We start from the raw sequence: 16,232 nt of genomic DNA, 5'->3' as shown, positions 1-16,232 counted from the left end.
GTTCTCTGTATTTCTGATTGTAGTTCTGGTTTTTGTGTAGTTCTGGATTTTTTTCTTTTTTTTTTTTTAGATTTAGATAAATTTAAGTGAAATCATGTATTTGTCTTTTCATTTTGTTGATAGTTTCTTCACTGTGCAGAAGCTATTTAGTATGGTCCCGGTTGTTCCCTTTTGCTTTTTCTCCCCCTTGCCTGAAGAGATGTATCAAGAAAAGTATTGCTAAGGCTGATGTCCAAGAGGTTCCCCCCTGTGATTTCCTTTAGGAATATAATGGTTTCAGGTCTTACATTTAGGTCTCTAATCTATTTTGAGTTTAGTTCCGTGTATGGTGTAAGAAAGTCGTCCAGTTCTACTCTTTTGCATGCAGCAGTCCAGTTTTCCTAACACGTTGAAGAGACTATGCTTTCCCCAGTGCATATTCTTGCCCCTTTTGTCATAGACTAATTGGCTATATAAGAATGAGTTTATTTCTGGGCTCTCTGTTCTGTTCTATGTGTCTACTTCTGCACCTGATTCATTTTGATTACTGTAGCTTAGTAGTATATCTTGAAATCATGGATTGGGGTATCTCCAACTTTGTTCTTTTTGCCATTTTTAAAGTAGAAACTGAGGTCCATCTGTAATGGTGAGGAATATTTTCTATAACTAAATTTATCTGTGAACTGATACTGCACATAAAAACTCCCAACCCAAGGTCATGTCATAGGAAATATTTGGGGATCCATGGACTACTGTAAAATTCTACATTAAATAATAATTATGTTCATCAAATTATTATCTGCAATTCTCTTCTAAATGCATTTTACCAAGCTAGCATAATGCTTTACCGAAGCTAATAAAATTTAGTGTGATTTTATATAATCTCTTTGAAGTCGATGAGAAGTCACTTACACAACTAGGGTAGGGAGAACACAAGCATCTGTTGGACAATTAGATAAATGCACAGCAAATCAGTAGCGTAAGTTACGAATAAGTCTGAGAAATCTAGAGATCTAATCTTCTGATCCACTTCCTATATTTCACTATAATGTAGATATTAGAAGTTTGCTTTCTCAGACCCACTAAGAAAAGAATCATGGGCAAAATCTCATGGGATAAGATGGGAAAGAAACCTGAGCCAAAAGTCTAGGGGTACTGAGCAGAGAAGCACACTTGGCTGCACTGGGTCATTAGATGTTGCAGATTCTTTGCAAGTGCTCAAGTTTCTGTTTTGTTTGTTTTTTTCAAATCACCTTCCAACGTCACCACCTGATTTTATTATTTTTTAAAGATTTTATTTTTTATCTATTTGTTTATTTGAGAGAAAGAGTGGAGGCGGTAAGGGTCAGAGGGAGAAGCAGACTTCCTGGTGAGCATGACCCTGAGACTCCAGGATCATGACCTGAGCTGAAGGCAGTTGCTTAACCAGCTGAGCCGCCCAGGCGTCCAACACCACCACCTGGTTTTAATGCACAGTGATAGGCATGGATGAATCGTTGGGCACCATTTGTTTTCACTCTTTGGAATTGCTGACCTGGACATAGTATTCAAATGGATTCCAAATGTGAGTCTCCTCTTCGGATGCCCAGATGTAGAAAAGAAATTAGAGAGGAAACAACAGTAGTGCACCATTCTTTTAAAAACAGAAAAGATATTACCCCTTGACTGCATAGACTGGTTCAGAGTCTAGAGTGAAAGGAGTTGCAAGGCATAGTCTTTTTTATTTGTCTTCTTATAAAGACTCAAATTGCTAAAATGTATATTTTATTCTTGAAGAATAATATGGAATAATTGCATCAGGAACCTAGGGATGGGGTGAGGGGTCAGAGAGTCTCCCCCAGGCCTGTGTAATTCAAAATTGGGTATCCTGGACCGGGAAGAGAGCCCATTTTAGGCAATCAGTAAACATTTGTGAATAAAGAAATGACTCTGGACTGGAAATATTTTAGCTTCAGAGAAAAGAACCATTCTCTTTTCTGTGGATTCTGTGGCTTCTGTGGATGCTGGGTGTTCTTTTATCTTGCTCTTGTTAATTGACGTGCTCTTTTGTTTTATTTTATTTTTTAAAAAGATTTATTTATTTATTTATTTGGCAGACAGAGATCACAAGTAGGCAGAGAGGCAGGCAGAGAGAGAGGAGAAGGAGGCAGGCTCCCCTCTGAGCAGGGACCACCCCCCCTCCGTGCGGGGCTCAATCCCAGGACACTGGGATCATGACCTGAGCTGAAGGCAGCGGCTTAACCTACTCAGATACCCAGGTGCCCCATTTAAAAAAAAAAAAAAAAGATTTATTTATTTATTTATTTATTTGACAGACATGACATGCTCTTTTAAATACTGCGAACACAAGGTTGTATAGCTGGTAAGTTGCAGCCGGGTCTGTCTTCTTCACACTTACCCACTCTTTTAATCACCTCTCCAAAATGGACTGTGCACAAACTCCGTGTGGAACCATTTTGAAAGCAAGTGTTGTACAAATACATTATTAGCATTTGTTGTCTACCTGTCAATCTGTCCTTGCCAGCTTTCTCTTATTCTTCTATCCCCAACATCTAGCTCATCGCAGGCACTTAATACATGTGACATTAAAAAAAGAGAGAGAAAAAACTGTTAACTTAGATAAAAATTGAAGGTTTTCTTCCTGCGTATATGTGCCTCTCTCCATCTGCTGAAACTGTGTATCTTTAAAAATCTTTCTTCGCAAACACAGAAACAGAGATTTTGTTTCTGCTTCCCCTTTAATGGAACTGTATTATTCTGTGACTTTATTTTATTCTTGAGGGTATACCTTGAATGATTTTCTGTGTTGGTATTTAAACACTTTTCTCAGTTTTTAGGCATTAAAGAACGGTCTGAAATCTCCATAAAACAACATTTACACAGCCATCCCCCTACTGCTGGACATTTGTGGGGTTTCTGTTCTCTTTCTTTGTTTTTGTAAACCATGTTTGAATACTTCCGTAGGATAGATTCCCAGAAGTTGAATTTTCTGATCCTAAAAGCACATGTAATTTTTTGATACGAAACCAAATTTCCCTCAGAAAAACTGTATCAGTTTGTGCAACCCAAATAGAAAATGACAACACTCATTCCTATTTCCCTGCCAAGCATAGGTGCCATTACATTTTTCTTTCTTTCATTAAAACCACATTAAATGGAGACAATGATATTTTATTATTAGTTTACATTTGTATCTATATCTTCTGATATTGTCTAAAATATACAATATTTTAATCTAAATGGCAGCTAATATAATCTATTGATTTTAGAATACATTGAACTGTCATAAATGTCTATGTTAAAATATAACTTTGATATTATCTGTTTTTTCTCTATATCATAAATATATATAACTAGTATCCTATTATAGAACATTTAATGTCTTCCCAGTGCCTCACTAGTATAATTATATAGCAATAAAACCCCTTGTATATAGGGTTTCTTCCTAATCTTTACGAATAACTTATTAAAATGAATTCCAGGTAGTGGTATTACTGGGTCAAAGGTTTTAATTCTTTTTATGGCTTTTGATAAGATTCATTAAATTGCCAAAAGCATTAGATGAATTTTTATAATCATCAAGAGCACATTACTGTGACAGATTCTTTACTACCTTTGTGAAATATGGTCAAATTATTATTTAAAACTTAGGTAAAACATACAAGTATACTTTCATAAATTATAATTACTGGATACACACAAAGAATGGTGAGATATATAATTATATTTTCCATGTATAAAAAATGGTTACTTCATAATGCTGACTGAAAGCAACCGATACAGAATGAGGTGTACGCATGTAAAATTATAGGTAACGCAACAATAGATAACTTTCATTTTATTTTTTATATCTTTTTGTTTTTTCCCTAATACTCACAGTGAGTATTACAACAGGGCTAAATGTCCTCCACGTATTTCTGGGTCAAAAGATCTGTCTCTTTCTTTTAGGAAATTTACCAATGGTGTGGTTCCTCATGCAACAAATACGAGCGTCTGAAGGCAAGCCAGGTTGCCATTGGCATTCGGGACAATGAGAGAAAAGGAAGATCTCAACTGATTGTGGTAGAAGAAGGAAGTGAGCCATCAGAGCTCAGAAAGGTATTGTGACTTGAGTTGTTTTTTAAAGGTTTACCACTGTCAGTGGGGTGTGTGTGTGTGTGTGTGTGTGTATGTGTGTGTGTGTTTAACAAATTCCCTAATACTGGGCCTAGGGTAAGATTAGGTAAGAGGAAACATCAAGGTTATCTAAGTCACGATATAGAGAAAATAGAAAGTCAGTACTCGTTTCTTTCACCACTGGTCTGACCACCAGAGGAAGCTCTGACTCCATCTTCTGTCCTGTAGGTGGTCAGATGGGTAACACTTCGACCTTGACTATAATAATACATTTTGGAAGGAAAATAATAGTTTATTCTATGTGGGATTCTGAATATATATTGATTAATACTGTGATATTCCTCAATTTTTAGCATTCATTACTCTAATAAAAGAATGAAATAAAATCTTATTTTAAGAGAATGAATACACCAATATTTTAAATATTTCAATTTTAAACTAAGAATTCTCAGCAAGACCCCTGTGATTTTAGTATACTTATTGAATTAATTTGAAAATTATCTCCACAGCTCTTTATATCTTTGTTATTCACTTAACAATTATAGCAGTCTTTGACATTTAGTTGCCACCAGTTTTTCCCCTTTAAAAAAACTACAGCGAGTTCCTCAGTGTATATATTTTATATTTTCCCTTAAGATTATGAGTTAAGAAGGGACGCCGGGGTGGCTCAGTGGGTTAAAGCCTCTGCTTTCGGCTCAGGTCATGATCCCAGGGTCCTGGGATCGAGCCTCACGTTGGGCTGTCTGCTCAGCGGGGAGCCTGCTTTCTCTTCTCTCTCTCTCTGCCTGCTTCTCTGCCTACTTGTGAACTCTGTCTGTCAAATAAATAAATAAATAATCTTAAAAAAAAAAGATTATGAGTTAAGAGCATAATCATATTCAGGTGTCTTGACATGTTGATACATTGATTTCCATATGTTCATTCCACAATATTTACTGAACTACAGTGGTATGTCAGGCACTAAGTGTTTGTTCCAGTGTTTATTCCCTCATGACTTTGCAGAACCCTGTGAAGATTTACTGTTATAATAATATCATTTTGAATCTTTCTGTGTTTAATAGTAGCAGGTGGTATCTCTGTGAGTTTTCATTTCTTGGGAGAATACACATTTTCCTCAATGACTTTAACTATCTGCACTCAAGTTTTTCTTTCTTTTTTTTTTAATATTTTATTTATTTGTCGGAGATACAGAGAGAGAAAGAGTGCACAAGCAGGGTGGGTAGAAGCAGAGGGAGAGGGAGAAGCAGACTCCCCACTGAGCAGAGAGCCACTGAGATTGTGACCTGAGTTGAAAGTGGACGCTTAACTAACAAGCCACCCAAGCATCCTTGCACTCAAGTTTTTCTAACAACTGTCTTGTAAATACGTTTTTAATAATTTTGATCTAGAGCGATTTCATGCATTAGAGTTACTTGATGTAGTAATAGCCGACATAGTCCAGTGAATAAAAATTATATGGGATAATTTTATTGTCATAATGTCTTTAAACTTTATTATTTTAATAACCACTAACCACAGACTTTCATGTTAGTGATGTTTTGGAAATGACTTTTATTCAGTGGGAAAATGTTCATGGTCAAATACTAAGAGAAAAAGCAGGATATAAAATTTTATATACTATAATATCTTAATATATAAGTTTATATTTATGTATATAGCTGTTTATTTGTATATACATATATACCTGGGAAAGATATGCTGAAACATTGCCAATATTACCAATATTTTCTTCGACTCTTGGGATATGGCTCCTTGTTCTTTTTTTCTTTATTTGTCCTTGCGTTTTCAAAATGTATTATAATAGATGTGTAGTCCTTTTATTTTTTTTTTATTGTTTCACATGTTTTCCTTTTGTGATCAGGAAAAAAGGCCAGCTAAAAGTAAAACAAAGTAAAATTAAGGATTAACTGAGTTTTCAATAGTCATAATAACACTGCTAATAAATTAGACTTTGAAAACTATTCAAAACAATTTCTTGAGCTTTTAATATTCTTTCAAGACCTCTGTTCTAGAGGTGTAATCATCATTTAAGTCTTCCAGATCTCATATTTGGAAGCAAAAATCTAGAAATAAGATGTATTTCCAATTGATTATAATGTCTTATTTTAATAACGATGCTTTGCAAAGAGTAGACTCAGGACCAAGATTCGTCCTTATGGAGCAGTGAAGGGGGTGCTCTGGTAGGTATCAGACTAGCTTCTCTTCGGTCATCTTGGGTCCCAAGGAAGTCCCTTAACCTCTGTTGTTTCTGGTTCGTTATTTGTAAAGTGCAGGGTTAGACAGAGTGGCTTCTGTGGTCCCTTTGGTTTCCAGCAATCAGTGATCCTACCTTGTCTCTTAGGCAGTTTCTATGTTTAATTGCCAGAGTCTATACTCTGTACCAGGAAGTGAATGCAGAGCCTGAGGGCCCCAACTGTGCGTGTATATGTTTGCTTGCTTTTTGGATTTCATTTAGAGTTTTGAGAGAAAAAAAGATTAAGCAGTAAATTAATACTTTAATAAATACATTACACGGTTAAAGTTTAAAAGGAAATGCAAACCTGAAGAAAAAAATTGTAAAATATAACTTAAGTTTCAAAATATTCATGATAGAGGGGCACCTATGTGGCTCAGTGGGTTAAGCCTCTGCCTTCGGCTCAGGTCATGCTCTCAGGGTCTTGGGATCGAGTCCCGCATCCAACTCTCTGCTCAGTAGGGAGCCTGCTTCCCTCCCTCTCTTTCCTCCTGCCTCTCTGCCTACTTGTGATCTCTCTCAAATAAATAAACAAAATCTTTAAAAAAAAATATTAGGGATAGAGATAAGGGAATGATTTAATTCAGGTATACATTTTGTTCCTTGCCAGTTCATCCAGTGGTGGAAGTTGAAATATTCTTGTTTTTAAGATTTATTTATTTGGGAGAGAGAGCCTGCACATATGTGTGCATGAGTGGGGGGAGGGGCAGAGGGAGGGAGAGAATCTCAAGCTGACCCCAGCTGAGCATGGAGCCTGATGTGGGGCTCGATACTAGGACCCTGAGATCATGACCTGAACCAAAACCAGTAATTGGATGCTCTATTGTCTGAGCCACCCAGGAGCCCCAGGAAGTTGAAATATTCTGAACAAAGATAAGAAATACAGTAACAGTATAGTTAACCATATGTTGCAATATAGTATTTCAAATAATATTCCAATTTGTCACACCAAAGTTCAACACAAAGACTTGCGACCTTACTGATCAGGTATCACTTTTATTTAATGAGCCTAAATTAATATCACTTGGCAGTCATGTCTGAATGAGGCAGTTTTTGCTTTAGTTTGTGCCTGAAATGAGGGAATAGTGTGATAAGACTTGTAAATAAGATAGTACAGTTCTAGGACAGATGGACTATATAGAAGGATAGATCTTTGTCCCCACAAAGTCCATACTGAACTTGATAAGCTAATAAAAATATAAAACTAGAATGCCCGGTTTCATTTTCTTTATATTATTCCTCATGCTTTTTATAATATTAATGATACTATATAATAAAAAATTAACAGAGTATATTGTTTTCTTTCAGCAATTTTAGGACAATTTCATTTTATCCCACTATATATATGTGCACATATGTAAACCACATATGTAATCTGTATAACTATGCATATACATATTCATCTGTAAAAAGGACTTTAAAGTGACTTTGTCAGGCAAGCATGGCTCATTCAGGTAAATATAGTATATTTCCAGGGGAAACCCAGAGGCAATCCTCAGTTCTGGGTATAACATTCTAGTAATCAGGGAAAAAAGTACTAACATACTGTTAAAAAATATTAAAATGTTTAAGTACCTGCATACAAACAAACGACCCATGCAAATATACAGGGAAATGAAGTCCTGTGCCAGGCATAGTGGAGAAATTAAATATCAGTGCTCAATATCAATGCATGCTGGCAACTGAAAAGCAAACCAAAACTGAATATAGATTTTAATGAAGACTGACAGAGTGCATGTAAACAAGACAAATAGGTTAATCAAAAACCATCTCAAAGCAAGGAGCAGATGCTCTACAATTAAATACCAGTTGCTGTGATATTTGCTGTCATGGAGCTCTGTTGCTTCATGATGACTTAAGTTCTCTCATCTTGCTTTGCTTTTCTGCAGGGGTAAAGGCAAGTGGCTCCCTAGCAGGTTGAATTTTCTATGTGTTCCTTAATCTTTCTAGTTGCACTTTCTTTACATCATACAAGTACTTCTTGTCATTAAACCAAAAATTTCATCATCTAGGAAAAAATTTATGATAGACTTTTTTTTTTTGCCACCATCATGGCAAACATCCAGTGCCTACCATGTGACTGGCATTCTTTGAAGGGCTTTACAAGAATGAGCTCATGTAGTTCTCACCACAGCCCCAGGAAAGTGAATATGTCTGTTATCCTCTATATTGGTTTGTGTTCCTCCAAAAGCCAACTCTATACAAGGACTTGGGGGCAGGTGGTTCTTTGGAAGATGATCCTGGAAGCAGCAAGTAGGAGTAGAGTGATGCTTATCGTTGGGAAGTAAGTAATTTACTGCTGTGGGACACTGGGGCTTAGTCCCAGAGGGACCCTAGGAAAACTGCATGGATCACCCTTCAGAATCAGCCCACAGGCACTAACATTGCTGCAGGATTTAGCCAATAATTCCCATCTTTCATTGGTTGAGGGTCACTCCTTGGGGGTTAACTTCCCAGAATTCCAGCCTATATTGTATCCACATAATTCCCAGAATTGTGTGGATACAATATAGCTCAGTGGCCAGATAATACCATCAGAGAGCAAAAGTCTTTGACCTTTAAGAAATTATTTTACAGATGATCTCTGAGGTAACAAGTTGGAATGGGCTGAGCACCAATGGGATCTCTATTTCCTTACTTTATGGATGAAGGAAGTAAGTCATGGAGAGGCTGCCTAACTCACCCAAGGGAGAGTGGGAATGGGAGAATGGTGACTCACATGGCAGTCTTCACTACAGAGGAATCATCTTAAACATACAGAGAGATGGGAATCCCATCCACTCTGAAGTTATTTTAGAACTACCAAAATTATGCCACATACTTTTGACAATCATACCTATTTTATGTATCCCTTATCATAATACCTTTAGTGCCATAATGTTTGTATTCAGTAGCCTGCCTGGCTTGTCCCTTTGTTTCATATCTCTTACTGTCAGCACGAAACCTTTCATCCTTACTAGGGAGGGTAATACACGGTAATTGGGAAGACATTTTCTTGGAAGGAAAATACATTTTTTAATGTGTGTATAAAAGTATGGAAATATTTTTTAAGCACCTCAGAGTATATGAAAGCTTTTTGGAGTTTGTTCGGTTAAATTTTGGTGTTGGGAAATATTCTGAACTATATAGATGGAGAGGAAGCTCTCACAACTCTCTTGCCATAAAACTTGGCTTAATCTGATTAAAGAGAATATATAAATCAGGTTTATTTACTTCTCCCTAAAGGGATAGAGGAGATAAAATGGAATAAATTTGTGTAAATATGTGCATATGTGTATGTGGTGATAAAGGACAATGAGAAAATACTCCCAGAAGTTTGTTTAGCTCATGTTCTCAGAGTAGGCATGCACTGTGTAGGTCTGTCTTCTTGTCGCCTCTAAAGAAGAATCTGGAAAAGAAAGGCAGTTTCTTCTTCATTCCTCCCCTCAACCAACCAATAGTAGTTTTCCCTCTGGTAATCACCAAAATTGGTGAAAATAAGCAATAAGTGATGAGGGGTGAAGCCCGGAGGCATTATGATAGAGAGCCAATCTTGAGAGGAAGAGGGTGATCCTCCCTGACAAGATACACTCTCGACACATCTCTGAATTTGAGAATTCTTACAGGCAATTTTCATGTATTTAGGGTTGAAAATAAATGGAGTGTGTCCTGACACTTCTCCTACTTGCCCATGAGTGTAATAGCTGGTGGGTCATGTTAGACTTACTCACAAAATTTGGAAGCCACCTCAGAATCTTTCCCTGTAGACTGCTCCAGGAGCTTCCCCACTTAGCAAGGACAGGCCAAACCTATTTAGCATTCCTGCCCTGAAAGTTAGCTCACTGAGGAGAGGGGCCACAGCTAATTTATTCATCATTATAGCCCCAGCTTTTTCTTACGATGCTGATACATCATAGACACTCCATACATCAAACTTACTGATAAATAAACTGTAGCTGATGTGTGCTGACTCCCCAAGATAAGGTCATGTGTACAGGACTAAATGGGGGGAGAGGACTGAAACACATAGGAAAACCAGAGAATCCGCTTTATAACCAAGGACTAATGGTATCCTACGTACCTCAGTTGTGGAGAAACTTCAAAGAAGAGATTACTCTGTCTTGTTTTCCTTCTCAACATTATGATTCCCTTGCTGAGGCACAGGAGACAATTCTTCTGGTTTTGCTTGAAGAGGGATATTTCAATCTGTCTTCCAGGTGTAGTTGTAAATCTAAAATAAAAGACTTTGACAAGGATACATGGTCGAGACATAGAGACTACTTAATGACATCATTAGATCGAGACATAAACAAGTAATAACTCATTTAATAAGTAGTAAGTGAGTAAGTAAATGTAAGTCCATGGGGAGGCGTGTGGCAGGAAGTTCAGTGGTAAAATCATCATGCAAAGAATCAGAGTGGTGACTGGCAAGGTCACACCAAGGAGAGAGAACGACCCTTTAAGAAAAGCAGGTTTCATTCAATGTATATATGCGTGGAGAAAGGAGGAGACCTGACTTTTGTGGAGTTCTCACGGCATGTCAGGTATGGTGATAGTCACTTCACATACAGTATTTCACTTAATCATCATGATGGGTGAATGGCATTAATTATTAGACCATTTTAAGTGTAGAAACCAAGTCAGAAAGTCACTCAGGAGTGGGTCCATCCAACTCAGAGTGCCAGTTCCTACCAAATGAGGATTGTCAAGAAGAAAGGGGTAATGGTCATTGTGAAACATACTAATTAGAAACTCCAGAGGCAAACAATGGGAGTCTCTATTCAAGCACTAATCAGATAGAAATGTCCAAATGGGTTTATGGTCTTACCAAAAAAAAAAAAAAGAAAGAAAGAAAGAAGGAAAAGAAAAGAATAATTAATGATTTCCAGAAAGAACAGGTGGGCCAAAATCTTTACCTGAGATTTTCTCTGGGGCAGCCTCCTGACTCCCAGACCATGATAATTTGTCCAGGGAAGGTTTCCCTGCAAAGCTATTTGAACATCAGAAATGCTTGACAGACTTGTTTTGATGGTTGAGATGGATGAACCAGATTAACAAAGCTGATGGCACGAAAAACTTGAATGTATCACAGAACCAAGCCCAGAGGGCTTTGAAAATACACCATGCCAGGGCTTCAGTTGGAATTTTGGGCTCAGATTCAGACTTTAGTAGTTGTTATTGTAACTCCCCAGATGGTTCTAATACACAGCTAGTTAAGATAACCACTCTAATAAGTTGGCATTCTGGCTTATGTATTTTAAAATTTGTGAGTTCCCTTTTTCCATGTTATAGTATCTTGTAAGTTAGCTTTCCGTTGTATAGTAACTTGTCAATTTGCTCTCCATGTTATAATAACTTAGGAGTTCACTTTCTTGTGAGTTGTACACTCTAAATCTAATCTCTCCTATTGTGAGGTTACTGTCACACTGAGGAACAGACTTGCATCATGGTGAGTTTTCCAAGGTCACAGCGTTTCTCGAGTCCTCTAGAGTTACACTGTCAAACACAGCATTGTCAGACACAAATGGCTGTTTAAATTAATTAAAATTAAATAAAATAAAAAATCCAGTTACCTGGCTATAGTAGCCACATTTCAGGTGCTCAGTAGTTGGAGGTAGCTAATGACTACCATATTGGATAAGACAGATAAGGAATATTTCAGTTACAGAAGATTCTGTTGGGCAGTCCAGATTATTAAATAACCAAATCTCTCTTGCAGACTTGTCATTCACTTTATCCTTTTATGCAAACATGTACTTCCCATGCTTTCTCTCAGTCTAAAATAACTTTACCCACTATTTGCTATATCACATTACCCTTTTTATTTGAGTTATCAGTAGCAGGATAGAAGTACTTCAGAGGCAGAGAAGCACACACTGGGATCCAGAGAGCAAATGTTGGAAGATTAGGTGGAGCGAGGCAAATGGGGTCACAGCTTTTCTCAGAATTGCCTGTAATTTTATATCTCTGTATGTCTTTCCTGTTATCAAATATTTGTCTGACCTAAGCCATAAAATTCCTGGAAGAAAGGAAATATATCATAGCAAGGCTATATTTTGCCTTTATAATTTGTATCTATTCACCATATGTTAACAATTAACTGTATGGTTTTTTTCTTTTTTCCCCAGTTAGGGAAAGGAATAAGACAGGAGAATTTCTAGGTAATTAAAATGTTAACTCTTAGGACCTGAAAGCTTCCTTTGTTTCTGGTGAGAGCAGAAACAGCCATGCCTACTAGAGTGATGACATTAAGAAGACTGTGACTCCGTTGCTTTGAGGAGCACTGCAGTAGGAGTTGCAAGGCCTGGAGTTTCCTTGCTTTACTCTTTTTTTTTTCCCCATTTTATTTCATTTCATTTCATTTCATTTCATTTTCAGTGTTCCAGCATTCATTGTTTATGCACCACACCCAGTGCTGCGTGCAATACGTGCCCTCCTGAATACCCACCACCAGGCTCACCCAACACCCCACTCCCGCCCCTCCAAAACCCTCAGTTTGTTTCTCAGAGTCCATAGTCTTTCATGGTTCATCTCCCCCTCTGATTTCCCCCAACTCCCTTCTCCTTTCCATCTCCCAATATCTTCTGTGTTATTCCTTATGCTCCACAAGTAAGTGAAACCATATGATAATTGACTCTGCTTGACTTATTTCACTCAGCATAATCTCTTCCAGTCCCGCCCATGTTGATACAAAAGTTGGGTATTCATCCTTTCTGATGGAGCATAATACTCCATTGTATATATGGACCACATCTTCTTTATCCATTCATCCGCTGAAGGGCATCTTGGCTCCTTCCACAGTTTGATAACCGTGGCCATTGCTGCTATGAACATTGGGGTACAGATGGCCCTTCTTTTTCACTACATCTGTATCTTTGAGGTAAATACCCAGTAGTGCAATTGAAGGGTCACAGGGTAGCTCTATTTTTAATTTTTTGAGGAATCTCCACACTGTTTTCCAAAGTGGCTGCACCAGCTTGCATTCCCACCAACAGTTTAAGAGTGTTCCCCTTTCTCCACATCCTCTCCAACACATGTTTACTGTCTTGTTAATTTTGGCCATTCTTACTGGTGTAAGGTGGTATCTTAATGTGGTTTTGATTTGAATGTCCCTGATGACTAATGATGATGAACATTTTTTCATGTGTTTATTAGCCATTTGTATGTCTTCTTTGGAGAAGTGTCTGTTCATGTCTTCTGCTCATTATTTGATGTGATTATCTTGCTTTACTCTTTATGAGACTTTGACCACAGGCAGAACTCCTAACTTCTCTCATTCTCACTTTTCCTGTTCTGTCAAGCTGAAATCACAATTGAGAAGCATACAAGACCCTCTCTTTTAAATGCTCTGGGGACTCGTCACCAACTTGAAACATTTTCATCCAGAGTGATCTGGAGTTTTGAGTTGGGTATTGTCCTCCCTCCGGAACACATATTATCCTTTCTTTTCCTACTATTCACTCTGGATACTTACTGCAAATTGTCCAAGCATCCTGACTTTTCTGTAGAAGGTTAAAATAGAGAAAGTGCATCTTGAGGGAGCAAGATGGTAAATGTTGGAATTCCATATTCCAAATAGGTGGGGCTGGCTAAAAGTTTCAACATAAATAAATAAAGGCAGGGCAGGGGCAAATGTGAAAGTTAAGTAAAGATTTGAAGAGAGAGCAATTTTTTTCTTAACTTACCAGTCCTTTCTAAAACAAATTTGCACATAGGCCCAGTTAGATTTTAAAAGAAAAAGTCACAGTGAGTCATCGAGAAAAAACACAAGACACTAAGGATGGTCTTGACCCATGTCATGAGAACTCAGAAAATCTGAAGCTAGGGGACTGTGAATCTAAAGCAAGTAGGTATATTTGCTATAATGGTTTAATATAAATAACTTCTGAATTATTTTGAATTGAACTGTTGAAGGCAAAGAGTGAACAGCACAACAGAAGTTTTACCTTGGCATAGAGCAAAAGTATACTTCCACAAATTTCCATCCTCTCTAATGTAGAGTAGTGTCTTCGGTTGTTAAACATTTCCATTATGTTACCGGCAAACAGAAGATAGAGATGCTCCCATTTTTCTACTCATTTCACACCTGTAACAAAATAACACCTCTGACCTTTAGAATCACTCAATTTCTAGCTGAAAAAAATAAGGCCCCTTTGTCACTGGTGGCCACTTCTAGGGCTTTACATTAAGGAAATTTTCTCTGATCAAAATGCCTAGAGCATTTAGGAATCCATCAAGAATAATTACTATGCTTTGATGAACCGAATGAGGAAGTCTGAGGAAGATGCCTAAGGTAGATTGTAAGTTAAAAGGGAGTTATAATCTCTGCATTTGAAGTAATGAAATGCCAATTGTTTCTTCCATTGGGGAGAGAAAATAAATAGTAGTTTTTGTTTAATAAAAGCTTTTAAAATTTTATTTATTAAAGACAAATACCTTTTTTTCCCCTAAGATTTTATTTATTTATTTGACACAGAGAGAGAGAAAGAGAGAGAAAGAGAAAGAGGGAATACAAGTAGGGGGAGTGACAGAGGGAGAAGCAGGACTACACCCTGAGCAGGGAGCTTTCTGAGGATCTCAATCAGAGGACTCTGGGATCATGACCTGAGCTGAAGACAGATGCTAACAAGGCAGATGCTTAACAAGGCAGATGCTTAACGACTGAGCCACCCAGGTACCCCCAACTACCTGTTTGTTATTATTGAAATTTTACAAAATATATATAGTCACAATAGAGAGAAAAATATTTCCACCTTTGAGGAAAAATTAACTAAATCCTTCCTAATCTTTGTTTTTGTGTATGTATATCTGTGCTTTCACAAGAAGGAGTTTCTACAGTAGGTAATGCTTTGCAAGCTAAATTTTTACTTAAGATATTATGAACATTTTCCTGACCATCACATAATTTTTTTCTTTTTTTATTAATTTTTTAATTTTTTAAATAAACATATAATGTATTATTAGCCCAAGGAGCACAGGTCTGTGAATAGCCAGGTTTACACACTTCACAGCACTCACCATAGCACATACCCTCCCCAATGTCCGTAACCCCACCACCCTCTCCATATCCCCCTCCCCCTGGACCCCCTCAATTTGTTTTGTGACAGTAAGAGTCTCTTATGGTTTGTCTCCCTCCCAATCCCATCTTGTTTAATTTATTCTTTTCCTACCCCTCAAACCCACCATGTTGCATCTCCACTTCCTCATATCAGGGAGATCATATGATAGTTGTCTTTCTCCGATTGACTTATTTTGCTAAGCATAATACCCTCTAGTTCCAACCACGTCGTCACAAATGGCAAGATTTCATTTCTTTTGATGGCTGCATAGTATTCCATTGTGTGTGTGTGTGTATGTATGTATGTGTGTATATATATAAATACACACACACACACATCACATCTTCTTTATCCATTCATCTGTTGATGGATATCTAGGTTCTTTCCATAGTTTGGCTATTGTGGACATTGCTGCTATAAACATTTGGGTGCATGTGCCCCTTCAGATCACTACGTTTGTATCTTTAGGGTAAATACCCAGTAGTGCTATTGCTGGGTCGTAAGGTAGCTCTATTTTCAACTTTTTGAAGAACCTCCATGCTGTTTTCCAGAGTGGTTATACCAGCTTGCATTCTCACCAACAGTGTAGGAGGGTTCCCCTTTCTCCTCATCCTCGCCAACATCTGTCGTTTTCCTGACTTGTTAATTTTATCCATTGTGACTGGTGTGAGGTGGTATCTCATTGTGGTTTTGATTTGTATTTCCCTGATGCTGAGTGATGTGGAGCACTTTTTCATGTGTCTGTTGGCCATCTGGATGTCTTCCTTGCAGAAATGTCTGTTCATGTCCTCTGCCCATTTCTTGATTGGATTATTTGTTCTTTGGGTGTTGAATTTGCTAAGCTCTTTATAGATTTTGGATACTGA

General features: G+C 37.5%; 1 protein-coding gene across 1 annotated transcript in view; it reads left to right on the top strand.

Moving 5' to 3' along the window:
* SCIN (scinderin) overlaps positions 1–16,232 on the top strand; it is an 80,291-nt gene that overhangs the window by 22,820 nt on the left and 41,239 nt on the right. The window contains exon 4 of the mRNA XM_046020002.1: positions 3,928–4,077. Coding sequence (XP_045875958.1) covers positions 3,928–4,077 — 150 coding nt within the window. The remainder of the gene's footprint in view (positions 1–3,927; positions 4,078–16,232) is intronic.

Source organism: Meles meles, chromosome 10 (genome assembly GCF_922984935.1).
Source record: "Meles meles chromosome 10, mMelMel3.1 paternal haplotype, whole genome shotgun sequence".
Lineage (NCBI taxonomy): Eukaryota > Metazoa > Chordata > Mammalia > Carnivora > Mustelidae > Meles > Meles meles.
Note: the sequence above shows the minus strand (reverse complement) of the source record. Positions and strands in the feature narration are given on the sequence as shown.